The sequence below is a fragment of the Oryzias melastigma genome, linkage group LG7 (genome assembly GCF_002922805.2).
Source record: "Oryzias melastigma strain HK-1 linkage group LG7, ASM292280v2, whole genome shotgun sequence".
Taxonomy (NCBI): Eukaryota; Metazoa; Chordata; class Actinopteri; order Beloniformes; family Adrianichthyidae; genus Oryzias; species Oryzias melastigma.
In genome coordinates, this window is record NC_050518.1 from 3,988,502 (window position 1) to 4,012,381 (window position 23,880).

General features: G+C 38.9%; 2 protein-coding genes across 3 annotated transcripts in view; one reads left to right on the forward strand and one right to left on the reverse strand.

Annotated features, from left to right (window-relative positions):
* LOC112158852 (probable G-protein coupled receptor 153) overlaps positions 1-12,481 on the forward strand; it is a 35,915-nt gene extending 23,434 nt beyond the window's left edge. For both annotated transcript variants that reach the window (XM_024292483.2, XM_024292484.2), the window contains exons 3-6: positions 508-937; positions 5,269-5,458; positions 7,525-7,709; positions 9,794-12,481. In XM_024292483.2, the coding sequence (XP_024148251.1) occupies positions 508-937; positions 5,269-5,458; positions 7,525-7,709; positions 9,794-10,615 (1,627 nt within the window). In that variant the 3' untranslated portion in view covers positions 10,616-12,481. The remainder of the gene's footprint in view (positions 1-507; positions 938-5,268; positions 5,459-7,524; positions 7,710-9,793) is intronic.
* A 1,221-nt stretch (positions 12,482-13,702) lies between these two features.
* her3 (hairy-related 3) lies at positions 13,703-17,971 on the reverse strand. The gene is made up of 4 exons (XM_024294178.2): positions 17,046-17,971; positions 16,875-16,970; positions 16,677-16,758; positions 13,703-16,588 (listed from the first exon to the last, which is right to left on the reverse strand). The coding sequence occupies exons 1-4, from the start codon at positions 17,091-17,093 to the stop codon at positions 16,140-16,142; spliced, it is 675 nt and encodes a 224-aa protein (XP_024149946.1). The 5' UTR covers positions 17,094-17,971; the 3' UTR covers positions 13,703-16,139.
* Positions 17,972-23,880: the final 5,909 nt, after the last annotated feature.

The window sequence follows — 23,880 nt, forward strand, 5'->3', positions numbered from 1 at the left end:
AGCACTGCTTCTTTGACAAACGTTGGGGCAGTATTGTAAATTTGTGCATGCATAAAGATTGGAATAACACTTTTGTTGAGATATAAATGTTCCTGCAAACCTTGAAACTCTCTGCAAACAATTTTGAATCCTTCTTTTTCTACTTTTCATTCTGTTTTAGGCATCACGAGTTACGTCATTTCTTTTGCGTGCTGTTTGCTATGTACTGTTAGTTTTCATCTCTACTCAAGGTTGGGTTAAAAAAAAAAGATATGAAGCACAATCCTGTATAATCCTGTCAAAGCAGCAATTCAGTAATAATAATTCATAACAGGACTTATATATATTATATTATATACTTATACTGATATTTAATAGAATTGTAGAAGTTTAAGAGATTGATTTTAAGTTTTAAGCTTATGTGAATTACAAGAAAACTATATAAGATAATAAAAACAAACTCAGTTTAACTTGAATTCCTGACAGCTTCTCTGCTTTGACTCAAAAGTCTGTGTTCTGTGTTTTCAGGCTGAGTAACACCAAGAAGCAGGCAGTGCACACAGTGATGGGCATCTGGATGGTGTCGTTCATCCTGTCCACACTCCCAGCAGTGGGCTGGCATGACACCATTGACCGCTTCTACACCTCTGACTGCAGATTCATTGTGACAGAGATTGGCTTGGGCTTTGGCGTTTGCTTTCTGCTGCTGATCGGTGGCAGTGTGGCCATGGGTGTGATCTGCATCGGGATTGCTCTCTTCCAGACCTTTTCTGTTCAGGCTGGCCACAATGCTGACAAGAACAAGTTCAATGTCCCCACAATAGTGGTTGAAGATGCTCAGGGGAAGCGGCGATCCTCCATCGATGGATCAGAGCCTCTCAAGACATCGCTGCAGATCACTTACCTGATCAGTGGGATTGTCTTCATTTACGACTTCCTGACAGGCTTCCCCATCCTGGTGAGTTGATTTCCAGGGCTTTTAATGATAATACCTAGGATATGTTTATCATTTCAGGTCCTCTCTGATACAAGTGCAAAACAAATATTTAGCTTTTAAAGACACACTCCAATGAAAACTGTGTTTAGCATGTTCTTGTGTCATTTTTTTCATGATGGAGGATATTTATTAAGAAAATTAAACTTAAAATAGAATTTCTGAGTATTTCTTTTTTAAATCAGGAGGACATGGAACAAAATACTGTTGCATGTTGTACACCCTCTTTGTGCTGGAGGGTTCGTGGGAGTTTGCACATCCAGTCCATATGTGTTTTGTGGATTTGGAGAAGGCGTTCAATCACATCAGCTGTGGTATTCTTGTAAAGGCTGGTCTGGGAGTACAGGGTCTGGGGAACCTTTAGTGAGTGCTGTCCGGTCTCTGTATGACCAGAGCAGGACCTTAGTCTGCATAGCTGGCAGTGAGTCAGAGCGGCAGGACTCCAGCAGGGCTGCCCTTTATCACAAGTTCTGTTCGTAGTCTTTAGGGACAGAATTTCTAGGTGCAGCCAGGGGCCGGAGGGGATCTGGTTTGGGGATCACAGGATTTCATCTCTGGTCTTTGCAGATGATGTTGTTCTGTTGGCTTCATTGAGCCAGGACCTCCAGCATGCATTGGAAAGGTTTGGGGTGAGTGTGAAGCGGCTGGGATGAGGGTCAGCACCACTAAGTCTGAGGCCATGGTTCTCGACCAGAGAAAGGTATTTGCCCTCTCTGGGTGGGTGAAGTGCTCCTGCCTCAGGTGGAGGGTTTAAGTATCTTGGGGTCTTGTTCTCAAGTGAGAGAAGATCAGAGCGTGACATCGACAGGTGGATTGGTGCAGCGTCCGATGTTAAGCGGTAGCTGTACTGGTCCATTGTGGTGAAGAGAGAGCTGAGCCAGAAAGCAAAGCTCTCAATTTACCGGTCGATCTTCGTTCCAGTAATCACCTATGGTCACAAGCTCCGGGTCATGACCGAAAGAACGAGATCCTGAATACAATTGGCTAAAATGACCTTCCTCCATTAGAGATAGGGTGAGAAGCCCGATTACCCAGAGAGAGCTCGGAGTAAATCCAGCGCTCCTTCATTTCGAGAGGACCCAGTGGACGTGGCAGATGTCTCCTGGATGCCTCTCTGAAGAGGCGTTCCGGGCATGTCCCAGTGGGCAGACGTCCCAGGGAAGACCCAGGAGACGCTGGAGAGACTATGTGTCTTGGCTGGCCTGGGATCGTCTTTGGATCCTCCGCAGAGGAGCTAGAGGAGAGGGAAGTCTGGGCATCTTTGCTTAGATTGTTGCCTCCATGACCTGGTCCAGGATGAGTGGAAGAGGATGGATGGATGAAAAAGCTTGTAGCAGGGATGTAAAACCTACGACAGCAAGCCACAAGCTCCCCCCTCTGCTCCATTCTGATGCAGCTGCTTGTAACCGACTAGATCCATGTAGGTTTTTGTTTTCCTCATCTGACCTGGTATCTGGCTCAAAACGATACGGCTGGATAGCTCCAATATTGCTCGTTTTGTTTTTTCATCTGTAATGTTAGGTTGGGATGGTGAGGAGCTGTAAGCTAGAAGGAGAAAGTGTAAAAACAGAAATGACAGGAAGTGGAGGCAGGCTTACCCCGCACCAACTCAGAGGCAAATTCCTAATGAACTGTTGAAGAGTTCTTGTAGTTGGAGCTAAAGCTCCTGTGTTAAAGGGTTAAATAGATATATGAACAACTACGCTAAAACAAGTTACCTTTGCATTTTGATAAACAAACACATTTTCAGGTAAAACATAAAAATAGGAACATTATTATAGCAGCAACATTCACTTTTTTTAATAACTTTGCATGATGAACAGGATTTTGACCAAAGGAGGCACTGAGCCAATTACATTTAAGTTCACATTTACAATTTCATTTTATATTTTAGATTTTATTAACCACAATTTGTTGAAACAAAAACATTGTTCCATAACTTTGTCAAGGAACCATTTTTCCTGAACTTTGTTAAGGTATAATGGTTTTTCATATACAAGGATAGGGTCCTAAGAAAAAAAAAGAAAAGAAAAAAAAGAAGAAATAGAAATAGAAAAAGACATTTAAAAAAAAAGAAAAAAGACATAAATAAAACAAAGAAAAAAATACATAAAAAACTTAAGTACCAACAGGAAGTTTTTAGAGTTTTTCTGTCATATTCAGGAAACTGATCGTTAAAATCAATCTTTGTGTTTACTTTTTTTGCACAAACAAATGCTATAGTGGCATTACATGAGGCAACAGTTTATTTCTTTAAAATAATAAGAAATATATAATATACAGCAAGAATAAAAGATAATATTTAAAAGTCCTCATACCTATCTTCCTGTCTGTTTTTTGTTTATTTTTCTCCTGCCTACATAGTTGTTTTTATATTAAATCATTTTTTAAGATGACTCATTTGTTTTACTTTGATTTTTTGTTTTACAGACATTTTTAATGTCTGTTGTTCTTTGGTACTAAAAGTAAAAATCTTGACTCAAGTGCACAGAATTCTCTACTATTTAATTTTTAACAAGATGGTTCCTTCTTTCCTCTGCAAACTTGAGAACTTTTTTTTAAGTAAAAAAGTGTTTGTAATGTATTCAGATCTGATAAAATCTTGTGTTGAATTTCAGTGTCATTTGTTTCTTTTTAATTCATTTTTTATGCTAACTTTTGTGTTATTCAGTCTACTATAGTCATTTGTGTTCAGTCTCTGGTTTGGCTCATCATGACAATTTTAACTGCCAATCCCCACAGCTGCTTCTGTTTCCAATCATTACCTCCTCAGTGTATTTAAGCTTTCTGTTTTTGGTTGTTCTTCTTCACAATCTTTTTGTTCTCAGTCAAGATTCACTTCATTTCTGTTTCAGTTTTGCCAAGTTTAGTTGATCTTTTGATGAGTTTTGTGCTACGATTTATCACTTTAGCACAGGAAATGGTAAAACTACTTCTCATCTGTTTGTACACACTAATGCACAACTAAATTTGAGGCAACTAACAGTTTAATTCAGAACGTTTTCAAATGTGTGAGGTTTCCAGAGTTCACATTTTTGCATTTCTTTTCCTATTATAAAGAGTCAACCATTCTTCCTCTGTAGTTAGCTGGGTCTTCCAGAAACAACCCCTGATAAAACCAGCTCATCTGCCACCTTCAATACAAATAACCTGGAATGACTTTTCTTTTAATGATTACGTTCTATCAAATTTATTTAATTTATACCACAACTTTTAAACAAGAGATTGATCTTTTGACACTATTTTTTTTCTTGTTTGGTCGCTTATGGTTTAAAGATTCTATTTATTGATTTCAAACTAAAAAAAGGAAATGTCTCTGTCATAAAAAGTAGTACAGTGAAAAATGACAATATAAATAAGGTTTGAAAAGAGCTTTGGATAAAAACATTGACAACTTATTAAGTCCAAGCCCATTTTTATCAGTCAAAACTTGAATTTATTAAAACAATGTTTGTTCAAAGTCACAAGAAATTACCACTGAAAACAATAAATTATTGTAAAAATGACAAAATGTATCAACATCTCTATTAAAATTGATTTTTTTGTTCTGATTTAAAATGTTCATATTTACTCATTTTGCCATCAGTTTAAACTTAACTAAATGACAAAAGAAAAATCAATGCAAGCAATATTTTGATCAATCCATCACATTAGACTGATTTTATTTTGTGTTGACATGAAAGGTAAAATTCTTATCAAATGTTTTTGTAAAAATGACCAAGAAACAATCACCATAGATTATGTTTTTATGCAATTAACCTGCATTAGTGCAAATAAAAACATGATGTACACAAATAAAACTGAAAAAGGGAAAAATATAAAAATAAATTATATTTTAAAAATATTTTTGGTTGTAGTTTGCATGTTTGTTGCTGCTTCTTCTATCTACAGCACTGAAGCTTCTTTCATTACTGGATCATCACACAACAGTTTTAACTTTTGTGCTATTTTTGTGTGTCACTATTTGTGTGTGAGAAAGGAGAAACATTCATTTGTTATCTTACACTATGATGAAGGTGAAACCCATTTAAATACCAAAGCGTCATAATCAACCAACTGATTTTTGTGACCTGTAAGAGGAAAGCACCAGGCTTCTCTGAGGCCGTTATAAGATTTATGAGATTTAGATTAGATAAATGGTCGAGTCTGGATTGAAAATTTCGCTTGATTTTATTGTATGAACTCCACTCTCCTTTGTTAGAACTGTCCACTGTTTTTTGAGAAGATTTGTATTATTTTAGCTGTTCTGTATAAAGATAATCACATTTTTTTCTTCCACTCTTGGACCTGCACAGGTGGTGAGCTTTGCCAGTCTGAAGTTTGACCGTTCTTACAACTGGATGGTGTTGTGTGTGCTGTGGTGTTCCATCGTTCAGTCCATTCTGCTGCCGATGTTCCTTTGGGCCTGTGACCGCTATCGGGCAGACATGCGCATGGTGTGGGAGAAGTGCGTTGCCCTCATGTCTAATGACGAGGTGGATGAGGGTAAGCTATTGTGAGACATCTCCCTCCTGTCCCTCCTCCCTTCTCCCATCTCTTCACCCAATAAGTTCAATGTGTGTTTAATAATTTCTAAACTCTTTTTTTGTATGTTTTTTTTAGTTTGTAACAAAGCTAAAAGTAAAATTTTAAAAAGTTCTGTGAGAATAAATCCATGCTGCATTGAAACTAGAAAAACTAATTTGTTCCAAAATGTTAATTTTAAAGCAAAAGCACACATAATCTTTATAAATCTTATAGGTGGCTCAGTAGACATCTGTCCCATGACGGAGCATCATTCAAGTTTACAATTGCTGCTAGAAAACAGCATCTAGATGAGTTTTCTTCAAAAAGTGAATATATTATGCAAAGAAGGAAGAATTTCCCTGCAAACTATGTATATGACATACAGTGGGGTATGATTATTCAGCAGTGAATAAGCTGCAACATGTTGTTATAGATAAAAACAATTTTATTTAACAATTTGACACTATAATAGTAAATATTTACAACTAAATATACGTATTTTGCATATTTTTTTAAGTCACTTAAAGAACAAGGTACAAAGAAACGGTCGTACAATAACTTGTATTCTAAAAATACATATCTTTTTGGTTCTAAACTAATGCCATTTTTGTTTAAAAAAACGCATTTTAGATTGGAAAATTGGCTGTTTTTTTATGAATTTTAATTGCAGCTAGGTCTGAAATAGTGGTCAAATGTTATCATGTGACCTATCATGTCCCCTTAGTTTCAAGAGACAAAGCTAAAAAGGGCAAGTGTCTGTGTAATTTATCTCTCTAAAGAAGACATTTTGTGATTTTTCTACATGGTGTGTGCTTTCTAAAATGCTCTGCTGTACCATGCTATGAGACTAATGTCCCACAGAGGGAATCATGCTGGACAAAGGACATATTTTCCTTGCAGCACTTTTGTCTTTTTTTTACTTTAATGCATTTTAAACTGGCCAATCTTCCCCTAGAATGCTCTAGCATGAGGGAACCGAACAGTGAATACTTCCTTAAGTATTTGTTAGGCTGAAGAGTGAATCTGGAACAAACGCAGTTGAGCGGAAAAGCACTTCTCTGTCATTATGATGGTCATATTTCCCTCAAGTCAGAAAAAACATCAAGCGATGTTTTGTTTTCTATTTTTTTATTTTTTATTTATTTATTTATTTTTTTTATGTTTGTATTTGTTTGACTTTTTTTTCCTGACTTTTTGGAGTTTAGTGATTGAATTATGTTCTGACCACTTGATTAAATTGAAGGGAACATTTTATTTTTAGGGGCCTGATATAAAACACCACAGCAAAGAATCACAGACACCTGATAAAACTCATAAAATTAGGTCACATGATAATTCAACTCCATATTGCCACAGTTTACTAACTAAAGGTGAACCCCATCTTTCCTGATTCTTACCCTCCAAACCTTTGACCCTTCCACCCTTCCTCAGAACTGCTTCCTGTCTGGTAAAAGCCAAAAAGAATCACCACTTGGCAGGCCATATTTTGTGCAATAATTAACACTGCCAGTTCTCTGCTTTTTTTTCCAGAGGGCTTGCCATGTATAACTCATCACAGTTGTATGTATATGGATTGTTTCCTGTTTTTGCAAAGCTATTGACTTGCATGCAAAGCTGCCTGTGCAAATAGCTGACCTCATCTTCCATCTTTCGGCCAACATTTGCCTTGAGGTGTTTTCACCCGTCTCTATAGGATCTGTAATGAAGACAGAAGTTGCTGATTTTTAAATTTACTAGAAGGGGTGTTTAAAAAAAACATAATTGAGTTATCAGAATGTAAGCTCCAAGATTTTACATGCAGTCGCAACTAATAAATTCAGAATAAACCTACAGCTGTCTTAGCTTTTATGCAGTTTTCTACTTTTTTTTTTCCAAATTATTTTTTCTCAGTTTTTATTTTTATTCCTGAGCAGAGACACAAGAAAAGGCAATAACTCCGAGAACAATTGAACTTGTCTCTCTTATCTATTCGTCTGTCTGTCTGACTGTCTGTCTTGTGTATGGAGTCCGTTGCTCTCTAATCCTGACGTTTCTGCGCCTTGCAGAAAGCAGCCAAGATGGAGGAATTCATGCCGACTTAATATATGACAGACCATATGACTATAGCTCGGCGCCTGAAATCATGACGGTAGACCGTAATGCCAAGTATGAGTTCTCAACCTTAGAAAGGGGGGTTCCGCAAGGGTATCCATTGAGGGAACAACAGGAAGATAAAATGCAGTATTTGCAGGTATATTTTTTTTCATTAATTTTCCTAATTTCTTTAATTTGATCATTTAAATTGATTTTATTTTTTTTTGTGTGCATGAAAATTGGCCACTTGTGCCTTTTTATGACTGAAATTTTTGTGATCCCTAAATATTTTATGAAAAAAAAGGTCAGTCTGACAAATGTTTGGTAAATATGACCATCAGCAGTCCCATCAATGCATTAAATGTGCTTCATTTATCAAGTCTTGTGTCCATTAACATGGATCTGTGAGAAAATGATGGATTTTCTTTCTCAGAAGAGGGTAAGAGTGTAGTAACTGACTTACACTCTTCGTTTCAGGAATCCCTCAAGGCTTCAGGAAAACCTGAACATGTTTTCATGTTCGACCCAAAAGCAAAATACTCATTTAATTCAGTATGTGTTCCAGTCAGACAGAGAGCTGCTAAATGTCCTCGAACGTGCAGCCTTCTAGGGCAACTTCTTAACTTCATTGTGACGCTCATTCTGACCTCATTCTGTAAACGACAGTGTCAGACCAACTTTGATTAAACGTTGCTAAAAGTGGCTGATCCAAGTCAACATTACTGCAAATAGCAAGACTTGGCCTAGAAGCCTGCAGTGGTGCTGTTTAACTTTACAACCAGCTGATAGAACTCACACAATAGTAACATTACAAAGCATCTCGCAGTGATACTGTGTCATCTTTGTGTGAAGCAAATTTAGAAAATCTGCCAAGTACGTTTGTTAAATACTCCAGATGTCCTGTGTATTAATGGACAATTCTACCTCCAATGCTCCTGTGGATTTATTTATATATATATTCAATCGGATCTTGCTTTTAAGAAGTTTTAAAACAGAGATGGATACAGTAGCCATCATCCCATTACACAAAACCACTCGTCCATCCATTGCCTTTGTGTCAGATTCACTTTGTAGTTGAGGAGTTTTGTGTTAGACTCATTTGACTATTGTGTGACCACAACTCGGGTCATTTACATAGTTCTGAAAGGAGTCCAATTCAAGAAAAAAGATGTCCGTTTCCCTTCATCAAGTGGCCCCTTCATGTAGATGCTTCTCAAGTGGTCTGATGACAGAATAAAGCATCTTTTTGCTTTATCGTCTCTGTATCTCCTTTCAAGTCTGTCTGCATCGCCAGCCATTCTAAAGCTTCTGCTGCCCTCTGCTGTTCACTCCTCCCACCTAACACATTCAATGCTACTGTATCATCTGCTGTTTAATTTCTCTGCATTTACTGAAAGCAACCACAGGGGGGCAGGCTGATATCAATCTTGAGGCTCTTGACGTCACCTTGACAAACCCTCTGTCTCTTGCATAGTTGTCAGAACAGAATGTGAGTATAACATGTAGGCAACTATAAACCTTTAGTTTTTTATCAGAGATAAATACATTTTAAATGATTTTTAATTCTTAGTAAAAGTCTCGGGCACCACTCATTTACTTTATTGCATGTTATTTTTTTCCCCCAACAGGGCCAGACTTTCCTGTAATTTCTTGTTTCAAGCTAAATTCTTGTGACTTTTTCAGTCCACTCCTTTTACTTGACCATTTTGACCAGCTCTAAAACAAAAAGTATAAGGACTGAACTGATGATGTTAATAAAGCAACCACTGGAAAATGTAGATTTGGAAAACTTGAAAAATTACAAGAAAGTCTGTCTCCTTGGAAGCAAAATCTGACATGAGGGTTTCCTAAGACTTTTCCACAGTACTTTATAATAAACAGCTGTGCTCTGAAGGATAAACTAATATACATGTAGGATTTTATGCAAACGTGAACTCTCCCCACTCCTTAAAGTCTTTATTTTTACTGAGCCAAAAACAAATGAGTCTATTCAAATGCAAGAAGGAGTCTTTATTAGGGGATGAATTAAAAAAAGGTGTTATACAGTGTTACCTCATGACAGTAAAAAAAAAAAAAAAAAAAAGTCCTGCATGTCTTTTAAGTTAATAATGTAGGTATTCTGGACTGTTATGTCTCAGCATGTTGCTCTATTAAAATGTTTTGTTCAGTAAAGCTTTATGTGTATCTTAGTTTGATCAGTCATCTAAAAGCTGAGAGGTCGCGTCTGTGTCTCGCCTCCAGGTGCCCCCTACAAGAAGATACTCCCACGACGAAACCGACATGTGGACCAGCGACCGGATCCCCTCATACCTACACAGATGGGGCTCCACAGAGGACATGATAGTGAGTGCCCATTACAGCTCCACCTTGCCGCGCCGCGAGAGGCGCAGGAACAGCCTGGTCTATTACCACGAGGAGAGCCACCATCACCCTCATCGCAAGCGGCGGCGCTCTGAGGACAGCATGCACTCCTTGAAGCACCTGCCCCGTGTGGTGTGCGGTGGGGAGAGGTGTGAGGATGAACTGCGGTGTTTCAGCCGCGACGAGGTGATAAACTTTATAGACGAAACGCCGTTGCCAAGTCCCAGAAACAGCCCACGGCGCACCTCCACCATCTCCCTCATCCCTAATGTGTATACCGAGCACACGGTCATCTTTCCTCACTTTCCTCTCACAGACTTTGAGTGTGAGCCTCAAGCACTGAGGCGATCCTCAGAACACAGAAGGTGCAGTAGCAGGGGGAGTTCTCCTGAAGGTTCCCCCAAAACAGACCGGTCCACTAGGAAGAAGAGCCATGGGGCTTGTGGCTCAGGAAAAAGCTGCTCAGAACGCCCCAAACGCCATGACTCTGGAGGCTCACCTGGCCACAGCCAGCCGTCTCCGGGGCGCTCTAACAGGCACAGGACAGGTTCTGGTTCTGGTGCAGGAACTGACTGGGCTCACCACAAGCATCTGAGCAAGGCTGAGAGCAAAGGACGCACAAACAGTTTTACAAGCACACCCTCAGCATCATCCTCCAGATACAACACCTTTCACTCCGATTCTGTGGGCTCCATCACCTGAAAGGGAAGCTCTTCTGTTGACACCCTAACTTCAGTGCTCCGTTTACTGTAATGCAAGCCTCCATCAGTGGTTACCAAAAATGACATCAGTCCCGTTGTTTAGTTTTAATCCTTTGCCACAAATCTGTCATTTGGATCTTTTGACATATTTTCTGAAGGGGCCGTGATTTCCTGTGTAAGCCAGTAACAATGTTAGCTTCGAACGCGACCCAGAATTTCTATGAAGAACACTTTTCTTCCAGCACTGACACGGAAAATCTCTCTCTAGAGTGTGTGCGTTCCTGAATCTTTTTCTTTTTTACTGTTAGATAATGTTTCTTTTCAAAGAATAAAACAGCTTACAAATGTGTTTTTTTTTCTTTCATTTTTTTTAACTGAACTGTTTCATTTGGTCTGCGAGGATTGTGTTTTGTTGTGTGGAGGCAATCTTTGCCTTTTACTGTGCATATCCTTTCGATTAAAGGATATGACAGGATTTACATATTTCTTTAATCAAACCAATGTTCCATTTTTTTTTATTCTGAACAATATTTACAACACAAACTATTTTTAGCCTCATATTTTGAAGTGAAATGTAATCCCAAACTACTACATGCCCGAACAGGTTTGTGTGAGAAATTGAGAAATGGAGCGAAGAACCTTTTGATCCTTGACTTAAAAACATTATTGAGATATTTTGTACATATGGGGGATATTAGTTATGTTTTTGGTGTTTTCTGTTTAGATGAAAGTTTTGCTTAAAACATTTCCTTCTGACTCTTCTTTTTTTTTCTTTATTTGGCCATTTTGATATCATCAGGCAAAACTATTGCATGCATACAAAGCTGAAGAATATTATGCAAATGGTGCTTTTTGGTCATCACCTGACCTCACCTCTTATTTATTTAGGTTTTTTTTAAACTTTGTTTTAAACTCCAGGAAAATGTTATCCTGATTTCAGAACCCGTTTTTCAGTCTGAAGTCATTCTTTTATTAATCAAAGTCAAATACATGAAAGCACAGATGTCAAAAATAGAGAGGAAATGGAATTTAAGTGCAAGCTAACCGGTTTTAGGAAGTTATGCATACGGTCTGGATTTTTTTTATTTGCAAGAGGCTACTAAACCTGTGATAGAAAGTTTTGTGTGATGGTGAACACTTGGTAATGTAAGCCCACAAGTTGCAGAGGTTGAATGAGAATTTTAAAAAATCAATAAACATGTATTTAGTTTAAAATAATGAGATTGTGATGTGGTAATTGGATAAAATTTCCAGATGTTTTGAAATAATCAAACAATCTAAATAAATAGATGAATAAATTAAAAACATCTCTCCCAAAGAGTTAATCCTTTGATTTAAAGGAGTTTTTTTTCCAATTCTGACCTCTTGTGAACAGTTACTGTTAATGTGAATGTATTTGCACAAATAAGATGCAAGTTTTTAAGAATCTATAAAGAGAAAGTGAAATAAAGAATCCCTCTAGAATTAAATTATGAGTGGTAAAACATTGTTTTCCCCTTTTTTCTGTTCCCATCTGGGTAATAAACTTGTATGTGTTTGGAGTTTCTGTTTAAAGTCATCTGCTGTCATTGAAACCTTTGAATTCTGATGTGTTTGTGTACTTCTCACTGATTTGGATTGACCAGATTTGCTGAAATATTTCTTTCCTGGGGGGAAAAAAAGAAAAAAAAAATCACATCCCATCGTCAAACTTTGATATTCCATGGATCTTTTGCATTTTGTTGTGTTTGCAGTATGAAAATCTAATTTTGTAACATAATCAAAGATTTATGAATCAAGATCAAATGATGTTTAATGTTATGATTTTCTTGTTGAGCTGATGACTTTGTTAAAAAGATATGACTGATTAAATTCACAAGAAGAGTGACGTGTGTGTGTGTGGTGTTTTACAGTGTTCATCATATAACGTTGCTGGAGGAGGCTGCACAATGGTGCTGTCCACACAGCAAGAAAGAAGATTCAAATCCTGGATGGATCTCTTCTGTGTGGAGTTTGCATCTTCCCCCTGTGCATGTGTGGGTTTTCTCCAAGATCTGCTTCCTCCCTCAGCCAAAAAACATGCTTCATGGGTTAGTTGGTTATTCTAAAATGTGTGTGTATCTGTGGGGCCCTGCAACAGACTGGTGATGTGTTCAGGGTATACCCTAACCATAGCTGGCAGGCCCTGGGCATAGCGAGCTAGGCGGCTGCCTAGGACGCCATCTGCTAGAGGGGGCACCAAATCACAGTGACTATATATTTATTTTATTTTTTTTATTTTTCTTCCTGAACAGTTTGACATTGCACTCATTTAATGTAAAAAAATAATAATAATGATTTAACCCCCCAGGCATTTTGGTAAAAAAAGCCTAATTTAACTGGCAATCTAGTGTTTTTTCATTTCTTTTTTTTCCAACACCTTTAGCAGTTGAAATCAGCCTACTTTCCACCTGAATATTGGCAGATCGGTGGTGCAGTCAGTTGGCGCGTTTGCTTTTAAACTAAAAGTTTCCTGGTTGGATCCCCAGCGGTAATATCCGGGTCATACATTCATTTTTCAACTGTGGCATGCAGTCCAGGGCCGGTACTGGTAGCTGGGGCAGGCTCTGGTTACTCTGTGACCTCGACAGGAATACAGTGCGTTAAAAAAATTGATGAATTGTTGCTGGCAACGTCTTTCCTGTAGATGTTGCGATTGCTCTGTCTGTAGAAAACCTGAATTCACAGAAGAATTTTGTTTTAACATTTTTTCTGCAAAAGCATGCGAGTATGAAAGCTGTGTTTTCAGTCTATTTTATTGTATTTTAAGTGATTTTTATGCAATTCCGTTGACAAACTCACTGGTTATTCTTTTGCAATAAGAAGTTGCTTAAAGCAAAATTGTACAACTAAAAGTATTTCTTCTGCATACTTTTACTTTTAGTTAGGACAGCAATTGCAGAAAAAAAAGAAATTCTGACTGTTTTTTTATTCTTTTGTAACATTTTTGCCATTATTTCTGGTAAAGACCTACTCTACTCTAGCAGAATGGTAAAACCATAACTAGGCCAGTATAAAGATCTCTGCCTCTATAAGGGCTTAATCATAATTGTCCTCACGGGTTGGTAGGGTTAAACATGTACATGGCACGCAGGTGGCCCACATAAAATAGCAAGGTCGTAGATTGCTTGTTGAACCAAAAATGTTCATGGACGTGTTTCTACAAGCATGCTGAGGACGACAGGTCATGGTGAACACTTATACAACACGTAAGGGTGAAGTAGGTGAGACGCAGACACGTCATATGGATTTTATTTTCTTTAACCCACTCAACCCAGCATATAGGGAAGTTGGACAATCAGAACAGATCAGTTTGCAGTTTACAATATCTTTACAAATACTTCTCAATACATTTACCACATGCACGACAATGGTATGTTCTATTTTCCTAATGAGATGGCCGCACAGTCTGAAAGGAATTGCAAGACACACCTGTGTTCCACTTCAGAATGCAGGTGTTTCTGTCCACAACCCTCACTGAGCCAACTCAAAAGTCTGCAGGCCATAGAGTTAGCCCCCCTATGGGTGCATGTGACTAAGGCTTTAGTTTCACTGATAAATCTTAACTTTGACATAAAAACCCACATGAAAGCATCAGTGTGTCTGCTACAGGAGGATTTCAGAAGAAGCTACCTTGCTGTAAAGTCTACTTTATTTGTTAATTTGGGAATTTACATATATACAGTTGAAGAGTGGGAATGTGTGTGTGCATGGGTGAATGAGACTGTAAAGCACTTCAATCTAAGTTTAAAATATTTACCCTGTTTTTATCATTTTAATTAGACATTATATTTTTAAGCCAAAAGACCAAACACTTCTGGTGCATGGATTCCATAACTGCAGGAGGTTGTGAACTGAATTTTCTTGCGCAGGAACCTCCGAAAGGAAGCACAAATTCAGTTATTTCTGTAAGTGGCGACAAGAGCACGATCTCTTTTACGCACGGATTAGGACCCCTCAGTTACGCGTGTTTGATTGCACTTTAAGTCTGAAAGTGTTTACTTAGGTTGAAAGTAGCCGGTCGGACTAAATCGCTGAATCAGCGTCTGCAGCGCCTCATCCAGTCTGTCCTCACTGAGTCCAGTCTCATGCAAATGAAGGATTCTCGTCTCCCCCCGCGGTCCTCAGCTCTTATTTCATTCAATCTGATGAACATTGGAATGGGGAGGGAAGTTGATGGAAAACATAAAATAATAAGGGCATCGTGAAGCTTTTTTTTTATTTGACTTTAGCAAAAGATGGAAGGAATGAGCCAGGCTTCATGGGCCAGCAGGGAATTCTCAACAAATACATTTCAAGTTTTGGTTTAAAATGTGAGCAGAATGCGTGCGTAATGCGCATTCAGCACATAGTTCTTATAAGAAAATCTCTTTAGGAAAAATAAGTAAAAACTATTTTCTCTAATGCAAAAGCATCTTGTATTACCTGCCCTGTTCAAAATAAAATTGAAAAAAACATTACAGTAATTCTGTTGCTGAAAGCTGTAATTCTCCTCAATACTTAGTAAACACATTGTAGCACGTCTGCCAACGCAGTCAAAGAAACTGAGAATTTAAAACAACCAAAAAGAATAATTGCCTTTGTTTAGTCATTTACAGGGACATACTGACAAAGACTCAGTCAACGACAAAAATGCCGAATTAATTAATGTAACTGCTAAAATGTTTCCTTTTAATGTTATTCTGCGGGTCATTTAAACATTTCAGAAAGTTTGTTGTTGGTTTCAAAGTGGTAGTTTTATCTATAGGCCATCTTTTATTTTTTGTTCGACGTTTCTTTCTTCAACAAAACAGCAGCTTCGTCACTTTGCTGTCCAAAAAATACTGGGGGTGGAAATAATTTGTACAATATCTCCCATTTTGTGTTTTTTGTTTTTCTTTCATTTTTTTTCTTTTACACCACACGTTCCACAAGTTAGAAAACGAAAATATCCGGCTTAAAGTTGCAATCAAAAATAGAAGGGATAACTTAAATTGGATATAATATATTATATTCACATTCCCCCTTTTTTTCTAAACAAAAGCTTCTTTTTCTTTCCCAATTCATGTGCGATTTTTAATAAATCGATATTATTCGTTGCTTTTGTCACCCCTCGAGCAGATTTTTTTTTAAATAGCATGTTTTCCTTCATTTTTATTAATAATTAATAATATTGGACGCCTAGGATCACTGTGCCCATGCAGCAAAACGGCCCAGAAAACACAGGATGAGTCTAACTTTTTAACTTTTTGAAACTTGATACTCATGAGGAGCGACTTCCAGTTTGAGTTTAACGAAAATGTTCATTTTTCACAGAAAAAATCATTTTGATTTTGACAACAAAGTCGTTTTTGGCGCACATTGGTCTGATCCTGAAAAGTATCGCGTGTTTTACATGAACACAATCCCTCCTTCAACACCTTTATTGTTAAAAGACATCTTTAAACACAACATAATTCAGATCTACAGTGCAATCAACAACATTCAGAGAGGATGTGACTCGATATGTTCAGGAGAGTGAGTGAGTTCTACCAGGGCCGCCACACGCTGCGCGCCGCGTTTGCAGCTTTCATGTCGTGACTGACGCAGTCCAAGTCTTTGTGAAACGAGATGCTGATGTTCTGTCTGTGCTCAGCAGTAATGTGAGGCTTCTTGGACTCCGATGTTTGCCTCACGCCTTGACTCGATGGGGTCGAGCATGCGCTGTGTGGTTTCTGTGCTTCAGTGGAGCTGACGTCCTGCTGCGTTCGGGTTGAAGCTGGCAGACGTTTCTGCGCCTCTGTCTGCCGCGCGGCGCTGTCCAAGGTGCTGGAGGCTTCTCCTCTCCTCAGGGAGCGGCACAGTTTGTGGGACAGCTGTGTCAGCATCCAACGCCCGCTTCCGGTCATGGTGTCGGTGGTCATCAGGAACTGGCTGACGTTTGCCAAGCAGTTGTGGTATCCGGTTTGGTAATCAGGACACTCAGAAGCCGCAGTGCCTAAAATCACCAAGGTTCGAGTAAAAACAGAGCTGACAGAAAATGTTTTTTTCTTGACTTTAAAATATAGGAAAAGAAAGAAACTCACAGCTCTGGATCTTCTGGAGGTTCCTCAGATGTTTCACTGTGAGCTCCAGGATGTCGGCCTTTTCCAGTTTACGCTTCCGGATCTGTGTGAAACGTTTTAGTCAGTCAGTTTTCCCCCTCAAAACAAACAAAAAAAGTGTTTTTATTAAAACTAATAAAATAAGCAAATATTTATAGATTGGTATATTTGCACACTCACGCTGCTGCTGTAATAATTCTCCAGGAGAAATTTCAACTCATCCAAACACTGGTTAATCCGAGCTCTCCGCTTCTTCTCCATCAGAGGTTTGGACACCTGCAGAAGAAAGAGGCTGAGTGAACACCTCCATCCAGTTTTGCAAACAATTTCCTGCTGTTTGATGCTACGAACCTTGTTGGGGGGTTTAGGTTTTCCCACACAGTCTGCTGAAGCGACCATTCTTGTTCCTTCTCAGAGGGAGGGGGGTTCTTAAAGTTAAGCTCCTTTGCCACCAAATGAGGGAGAGTTTGCCCCGAGTGGATTTATATAGAGACACCCACTTAACATCTCAATGCAAACAGGGCCGCCTGTCTGCTGCGCTTTAACGAGCATCAGCGCGTCATTTTACAGCCAAACAAAACTCACATTTTAAATAATGGAGTTTAAACTCCAGGAAATCTTTGCACTTTTTTAAGTTTAAACATTTTAATCAAGATTTTGATAATCGAAATCTTCATTTTGTTTTTTGCTTGTGAGAAAGAAAAGTTCATTGATGCTGACTATCTTGGGTCAATATGTGGGGCACTGAAACTCAAGAGAAGCGTAAAAACTCCAACCGTGATCGTGGTTGTTCTGCTTGTTGTGTGTCTCAGTTCTTCTGACTCGCTTATTTAATCTTTTATTAGTGAGTTTCACGCCACCAGGTCGAAGGCAGCACCGTGGTAATTCCCCTCATGTCTTCACAGCATTTCAATTTTCTGGTGGCCCATGGATGGAACTTTCTGCATCTGTAAAACCTCACATATTTTTTCACTTTGGTTGAAACTTTTGACTTCATTAAATAAATATATACCCCAAATGGAAAAAAATAAACATCTTTGGAAAAGTTTGGATGTTTTTTCAAACGCCTTTGGGATTCCTTTGCTTTTGTGCCCCATCACTTTTTTTGTCTTCATAGCGAGCTCAGTGAGGCACCGAGGAGAATCGCGGGCCGCCCCCTGTCCCTGGTCCCGCGCCTCCCGATTTTCCACACTTCCCCCCTGAAAAGGGTTAAGACTTGGGAAAGTCAAAAGCAGCTGAAACAATGGGGTGACTTTGAGGCTGAGTCCGCATCTTGTGTCCACAGAATTAAGAAAAAATATCTCAAGGAGGGGGTTGGATTAAAAAAAAAACTTACAGACTGCACCAAGAGTGCATTGAAAATTGCAAAGAAGCAAAAATATTAAAAGCAGGATTTGTGTTGAGTTTTAATGGAAGCGAAATGCTTTCTTGAATTATAAAAAATCGCTGATGCCTAAAATTCCAGAAGTAATTTAGTTTTCCAAATTGTAAAACAATCAAAGACACTTTTAGTGTTGAAAAAACATAAATAATAAACATAAGCTGTTGTTTGTCTTTACTTTTTGTGCATGTACTTTATTCTTAAGGGAAATAATAGGGGAAATGTTGATTTGATACTATTTATCAATAAATATTTGGATTTTTTTTTATTAGATTTAAAGACTTTCATGTCAAATATTGAAGCAATTTAACCCGCTTTAAAGCCGCGTGGAGGCCCGCGCGTGTCATGTTTAAAAAGACACTAATTGCGTAAAAATTGACAGCCACTTTTAAGATGCTTCGAGCAGGAGAATTGGTATGAAATCTGTGCGTGATGGCGCGATCTGACTGCTCTTTCTGTCGTCTTTTGTCCTGTTTGTGCGCCACATTATCTGCTCTTTTCACGCTCAGTTGTGGCGCGCATGGCTGAGGAGGGTTGATGTCAGCGTGGAATCGTCGCCTGCCACGCTATTCTGCGCGACAGGAGAATTTTCACCGCTGATTAGTCGCTATAATTTCAATTAGCGCCGCTTCTTTCCTTCGGGATGAAAGAAATCATTAACAGGAAAGTGAGGGGAGTGAATGGGACAGTGCAGCCTCGCTCCCCGCTCTCCCATCCTCTCTCTGTCAAGAATGGCACAGCGAGGGGCTTGTGCGCCGTGAATGGACAGAATAACGCGAGCCCCATCAAAATACAAGTGAAGTGTATCTTCCTAAAGGGGAGCGCGCCGTTTTCCCCACTTGCTCTCTTCAGCCTCTGGGTCATTCATTAACGCAGCCGGACCTTTGTCCTGGACTCCCGCCGGAGGGGTACCCGACAGTGCTGTTGTTGGACCGTTGGGAAACTTGTTAACAACAATTAGTGCGGCAATTATACAATTACTGCAGTAAACTCATTTATCTCTCAGAGGAAATTGACGCATTTGCAAGCAAATGGACACATAAAACGTGTAATCTCGACTATCCAGATGTTTCTTTGGAATAACAAGAGATCAGCCAATGTTTAATGTTATTAAGAAGTCTGGAAACTTAAATCTATGTTGGGCTTAACGATTTCTATATTGAGGCCTTATTTTATTGTATTTTCGGTGTTCACTCGGGACGTATTGTGTAGCTGTGGCGCATTTGCGCGCAGCTTGTTAATATGCAAACAGTAGCGCTATAATTTGGCTCACCATGAGCGGAGCAAATCGATTAACCGCCTTCCATTCAGTTGCACTCAGCTCAGCACTGGTGTGGCCAAAGAACACAATGAGAGGCCTCACTTACAAACGAGCAGGTATGCGCAGGTGCAAACATAGGAAATAGCAGAAATATTATCCTGGTGCGCCGCAAAGCCACGCGACGGACGCGTCCACGTCGCTCTGATCAAACATCAAATGGAAATAATGTCATGAATTTCTATAGACTGCACTTCGGGGTTATTTAAAGACTTCTTACTTTGGTTTTGGAGCACAATGGCCGCTGTTTGTCTGTGTGCCGGGGTTAGCGCATGAAAGGAGCAGAGGCGCACATTAACATCGCTTAAGGTTTTCTCAAGGGCCGAAATGAACTGGCTGGAAAGTAACTTTATAACTCGCTGGAGGATGAATCCTTTGTTCAACTACGAACTGAAAGACGTGGGAGTCTAACAAAAGGAGCGCGCTTTTGTTGGGGACTAAAGCGCATGGGTAGTGATGCGCCTTGAATTGCAAAACATCTGCCATTTACTCTGAACGAGCGGGCCGAGATTTGAATGAGAATAAGGAAGCTGCCTTTGGCGCACTGTCTCTAGTCGTGCGTAAAACAGTCATCTAAGCAACTTTTAAACTGTGCATTTGATTGAAGATTCCGGGGAATAAAACAATACAACGTTAAATATAAAAAAAAACTCGTTAGTGCTAATTTGTGGCAAAAGCAGAAAAAAGAGAAACATTATTTATCTGATTTTCTACAGCGTTAAGCAAACTTCTTTTTTGAAGCATTTGAAAGATGTCCAGATGTGACAGAATGGATTTATACTCATCTACGTCATCATTCCCACAAGGATCATCTTGCAAACCTTTTCGAAATGTTTGGTTTCCCGACCAAAAATGTAATTTTTCTACTTTCTCGTTGAACGCAATGTGCAACAGGTGGAATCTTTTTAACCTTTAAATACACTCAGATGCAGGTCCGCTAAATTCAGTTTTTATACTTTTTTTTTTACTTTGTTTGAGTTCAGGAGGAAAATAGTTTTTCCCAGGCCCCATAGTCTGACCAATGCGTAAAATTGAAAGCAATAAGCGAAAAGTCGTGCAGGGGGGTTATGCTTCTCTTTGTTCCATAGAAAGTAATGCGTGACCCATTGACAGAAATTAATACGAATTGGTATTAATTCCGTAAAGAGATCAGGGGTTGGTTTGTGCTGATGCATCGAAATGTCTGAATTTTCTTTATTTGAAACATTTTATAACTCTTGTATGGATTTAAATGTACTATTTTTGAGTGCCATATGGTCTGCTTGGCATCGTGTGTGGTGAATAAGACTGAAACGGGTATGAAAAAGTCAATTTGTTGGTGTCAGCTTTCGCCTCTCCAAACGCGCCATATGCCATACTAAGTGGCACTTTTCTCAATTCGTTCCTGTTTTCACGGTCCATCCTCTTCCTTTTTTTGCCTGAAAGCTGAAAAGCGGCAACAAAACGGCAATTTACGCACAGGAATCGGCGCAAGCCCCCCGCGGCACAGCTCCTTCCGTCTTACTTGGTGGGGCACGCCAGCTACTGCTGCGCGTCACGGCATGAGCCTTTTAAATGGAGAGAGGGAATGCTGATCGGACCTGCTTTCCTTTCTTCACCAGTGATGCGCAAACCTGTCACCCAAAGACACCTCTGTATTATTAGAGCCACAGAGCGCCAAAGCACCAAAAAGCTGATGGAAAACTGTCAATTGACAGTCTGTACAGCTACTAATAGAATTCAAATTACTTTAAAAACAGGCATTCCAATAAATACTTTTATAAGAAAAAAGTATCTTGTGGCAAAGTACTGGGTATTTATGGTAATTGAGGGGGGCATATACTATGTCAAAAGAAATAATATAGCAAGACAGTTGGATGAAACTGTTAAAAATGCATATGTTTAGCTTTTTTTGTTTATTTATTTGCCACTTTAAGTCTGTATACAGTGGCCCAAAGTAAATACAGTGTTAAAAAACGGGTTGAGGGAAAAGGCCCACTATTTTTTTAAGAAAAGATAAAACTATCCCGAGGTTCAAATTTAACAAAAATGTTCAGTAAATAAAAAAGGCAAATGCAACTCATCATTACCCACTGGGGTGGGTGGGTGGGGGGTTCTGCATATACAGGTCTCCTTCAGCTTTTTTTTTTTTCATTTTTTTTTAAATATGTGCTTGATATAGAATAAACACTGCATATTTACATCCACCCATTCATCTTCAGAACCTGCTGAATCCCTTGAGGTCACGGGGTTGCTGGTTCAAACACAACCCCTATTGGGTAAAGGTAAGGTACACTCTCAAGTCTTTTGTACCCGTTTTCTGTTGCTATCTGAAAGAACCATTTGGGTTAATGTCTTATTAACCCATTGAGGGCCACAAAGTTCCACCTCACTGTTAAGAAAAATACATTTTATTTTTTAATCCAGTCATTTATATAATGCCATTTAAAAATACATACAATGATTGAAGTTGAACGTGTTAAAGCAATTTTAACTTATTTTACTTAAAGAGTAGCACATATAAGTTCAAAATGAAATACACCCAATAGGATCCCCCTGCTGCACCAGATTTACTTGAAATAAACTGTAAGTAAATGTAAGGACAGTGAAAATAAGCCACCCCCTTGTTTAGTTATTTTATAGTTATTTTTTTATTGTTTAATTTTTAAACTGTGGGTTTTATTAGATATTTGGTAGTACCATAAATGGCCAGCAGGTGGAATTAGCGCCGTCGAGGAAGAATGACGTCATGTTGGAGCGCGCAGAGCAGCATGAACGAGAGGCAAAAGAAAAGTTTGTGAGGAGCGCTGACAGTTTGATTTTCAGAGAAAACCACCTGCATGTGTTTGCATACCCTGCTGTAGTTATCTGAACAGCATAAAACGCTCAACATGTTCAGGAGTCTGCTGTTTATTTAAAGTGCGCATCAAATTTGGTGGCCCGTACAGGGAAATCAGCCGTGCCTCGTGGTGCTTCAGGAAATACGGTTGAGGCTGAACAGACACCGCTGTTGTTCTGTGATTAAAGTGGATTTAATGGCAGCAGAAATAAGCCTTGAGACTGCATTGAAGGATATGATGGAAAGGAATCGGACCCATGTTCAAAAACAGATGATGATGGAGCTTATTGAAAAAGTGTTTGCAGAGATGGAGGTGCTGAAAAAGAAAGAGGAGGATCAGCATGACCTCCAGGAGAGGAGGGACCTCCTTCATGAACAAGAAGAACTTGTGAATATTATTGAAAAGATGATGGACTATTCTCATATTGGAAAATATGAAGAATGAGAGTGAACACAAAGCAAATATGGATGCTGATTTGGGATCCTCCAGTTCCTTTAAGCCATCTTCCATACGAGAGCAAATAAAACAGCTACTGTGTGAAGAAAACAGGGCTTTGCACGAGATGAGCATGACGTTGGAACAATCCCCTCGTTACAGCTAAAAATTTGCCTAAGTGATCCCGATCTTAGACATGTACATATGTTTAAACCACTTCAGAGAGGTGAAAGAATACATGGAGGATCTGCTCAACAGATTCCAAAGTTCGATGGAAGAATGTTTGAGAAGTCTGAGAGATGATATCTGCTTACCATATTTGCCGACAACCTAATCCACTCCAAGACCTTTGAAGATCATCTTGACCATCTTAGGTGGGTGTTACGACGTTATCAAAAACAGGGTAAAATTGACACCATTGTGTCTGTGGTATGGTGTCATCCTTTTAGTATGAAATATAAACACAACATTGGTGTTCACTTTTACTCCTGATCTATACATGTAAATGCAAGTCCATACTTGAATTACTTCACCTCAGAACAGCGAGCAGCAATCCTATGCAGCAGACAGAAAAGAAAAGTGTTTAAAGTTCATTTTAATAATAATCCACCCTAATCAATAGATTAAACCTTTTACCATTGTTCAGTTATATGACATTTAAAAATCTAAACAGAATTGTTGAATTATTGTTTTGGTGTCAGGAAGTGTTGGGGGACCCAAAGCAGGAGACCAGGGACCCGCTTGAAGAAGCAGGTTTAACAAATTCAGAGTTCAAACTTGAACTCGGAGTTCACTGACTCAAAATTCGCAAACTCAGAGTTTTTGGTTTCAGAACAACTAAAACAGTTGATTCAATCAACTATGAGTTGTTGGACTCAGAATCAAGTGCGAGTGTTGCGACCATAAAAAGCCCCGAACAATGGAGCAAAGACATCACGATTCACCGTGGCAACGAAAACAAACACCATTGGGGCTTCATACTTCCAGCGATAGAAATTGATGGGTTCCTACATTTTTTGCAAGAAAGACAACACAGCTGCTTTGGCAAAACAGAGAGAGTTGTTGTGGGAGAAAATAGCTGCCAGAGTTAATGCGTACCTCTATATTTGAATCATTTCAATTCAGCATAGGTACTAAATAATGTCAAAAAATGTAATTGTGTCACTTGTTAAGTAAGGAAGGGTTTTTGATCTGTCAATAATTTAACAAGTAATCTCTGTAATTGCATGAATG

Excerpts from the sequence above, each read along its gene's own strand:
- her3 (XM_024294178.2), bottom strand. The coding sequence starts at position 17,093 with ATGGTCGCTTCAGCAGACTGTGTGGGAAAACCTAAACCCCCCAACAAG. Across the intron at positions 16,971-17,045 it reads AACCTAAACCCCCCAACAAG|GTGTCCAAACCTCTGATGGA; the intron begins GTTCGTAGCATC and ends TTTCTTCTGCAG. Across the intron at positions 16,759-16,874 it reads AGAATTATTACAGCAGCAGC|ATCCGGAAGCGTAAACTGGA; the intron begins GTGAGTGTGCAA and ends CGTTTCACACAG.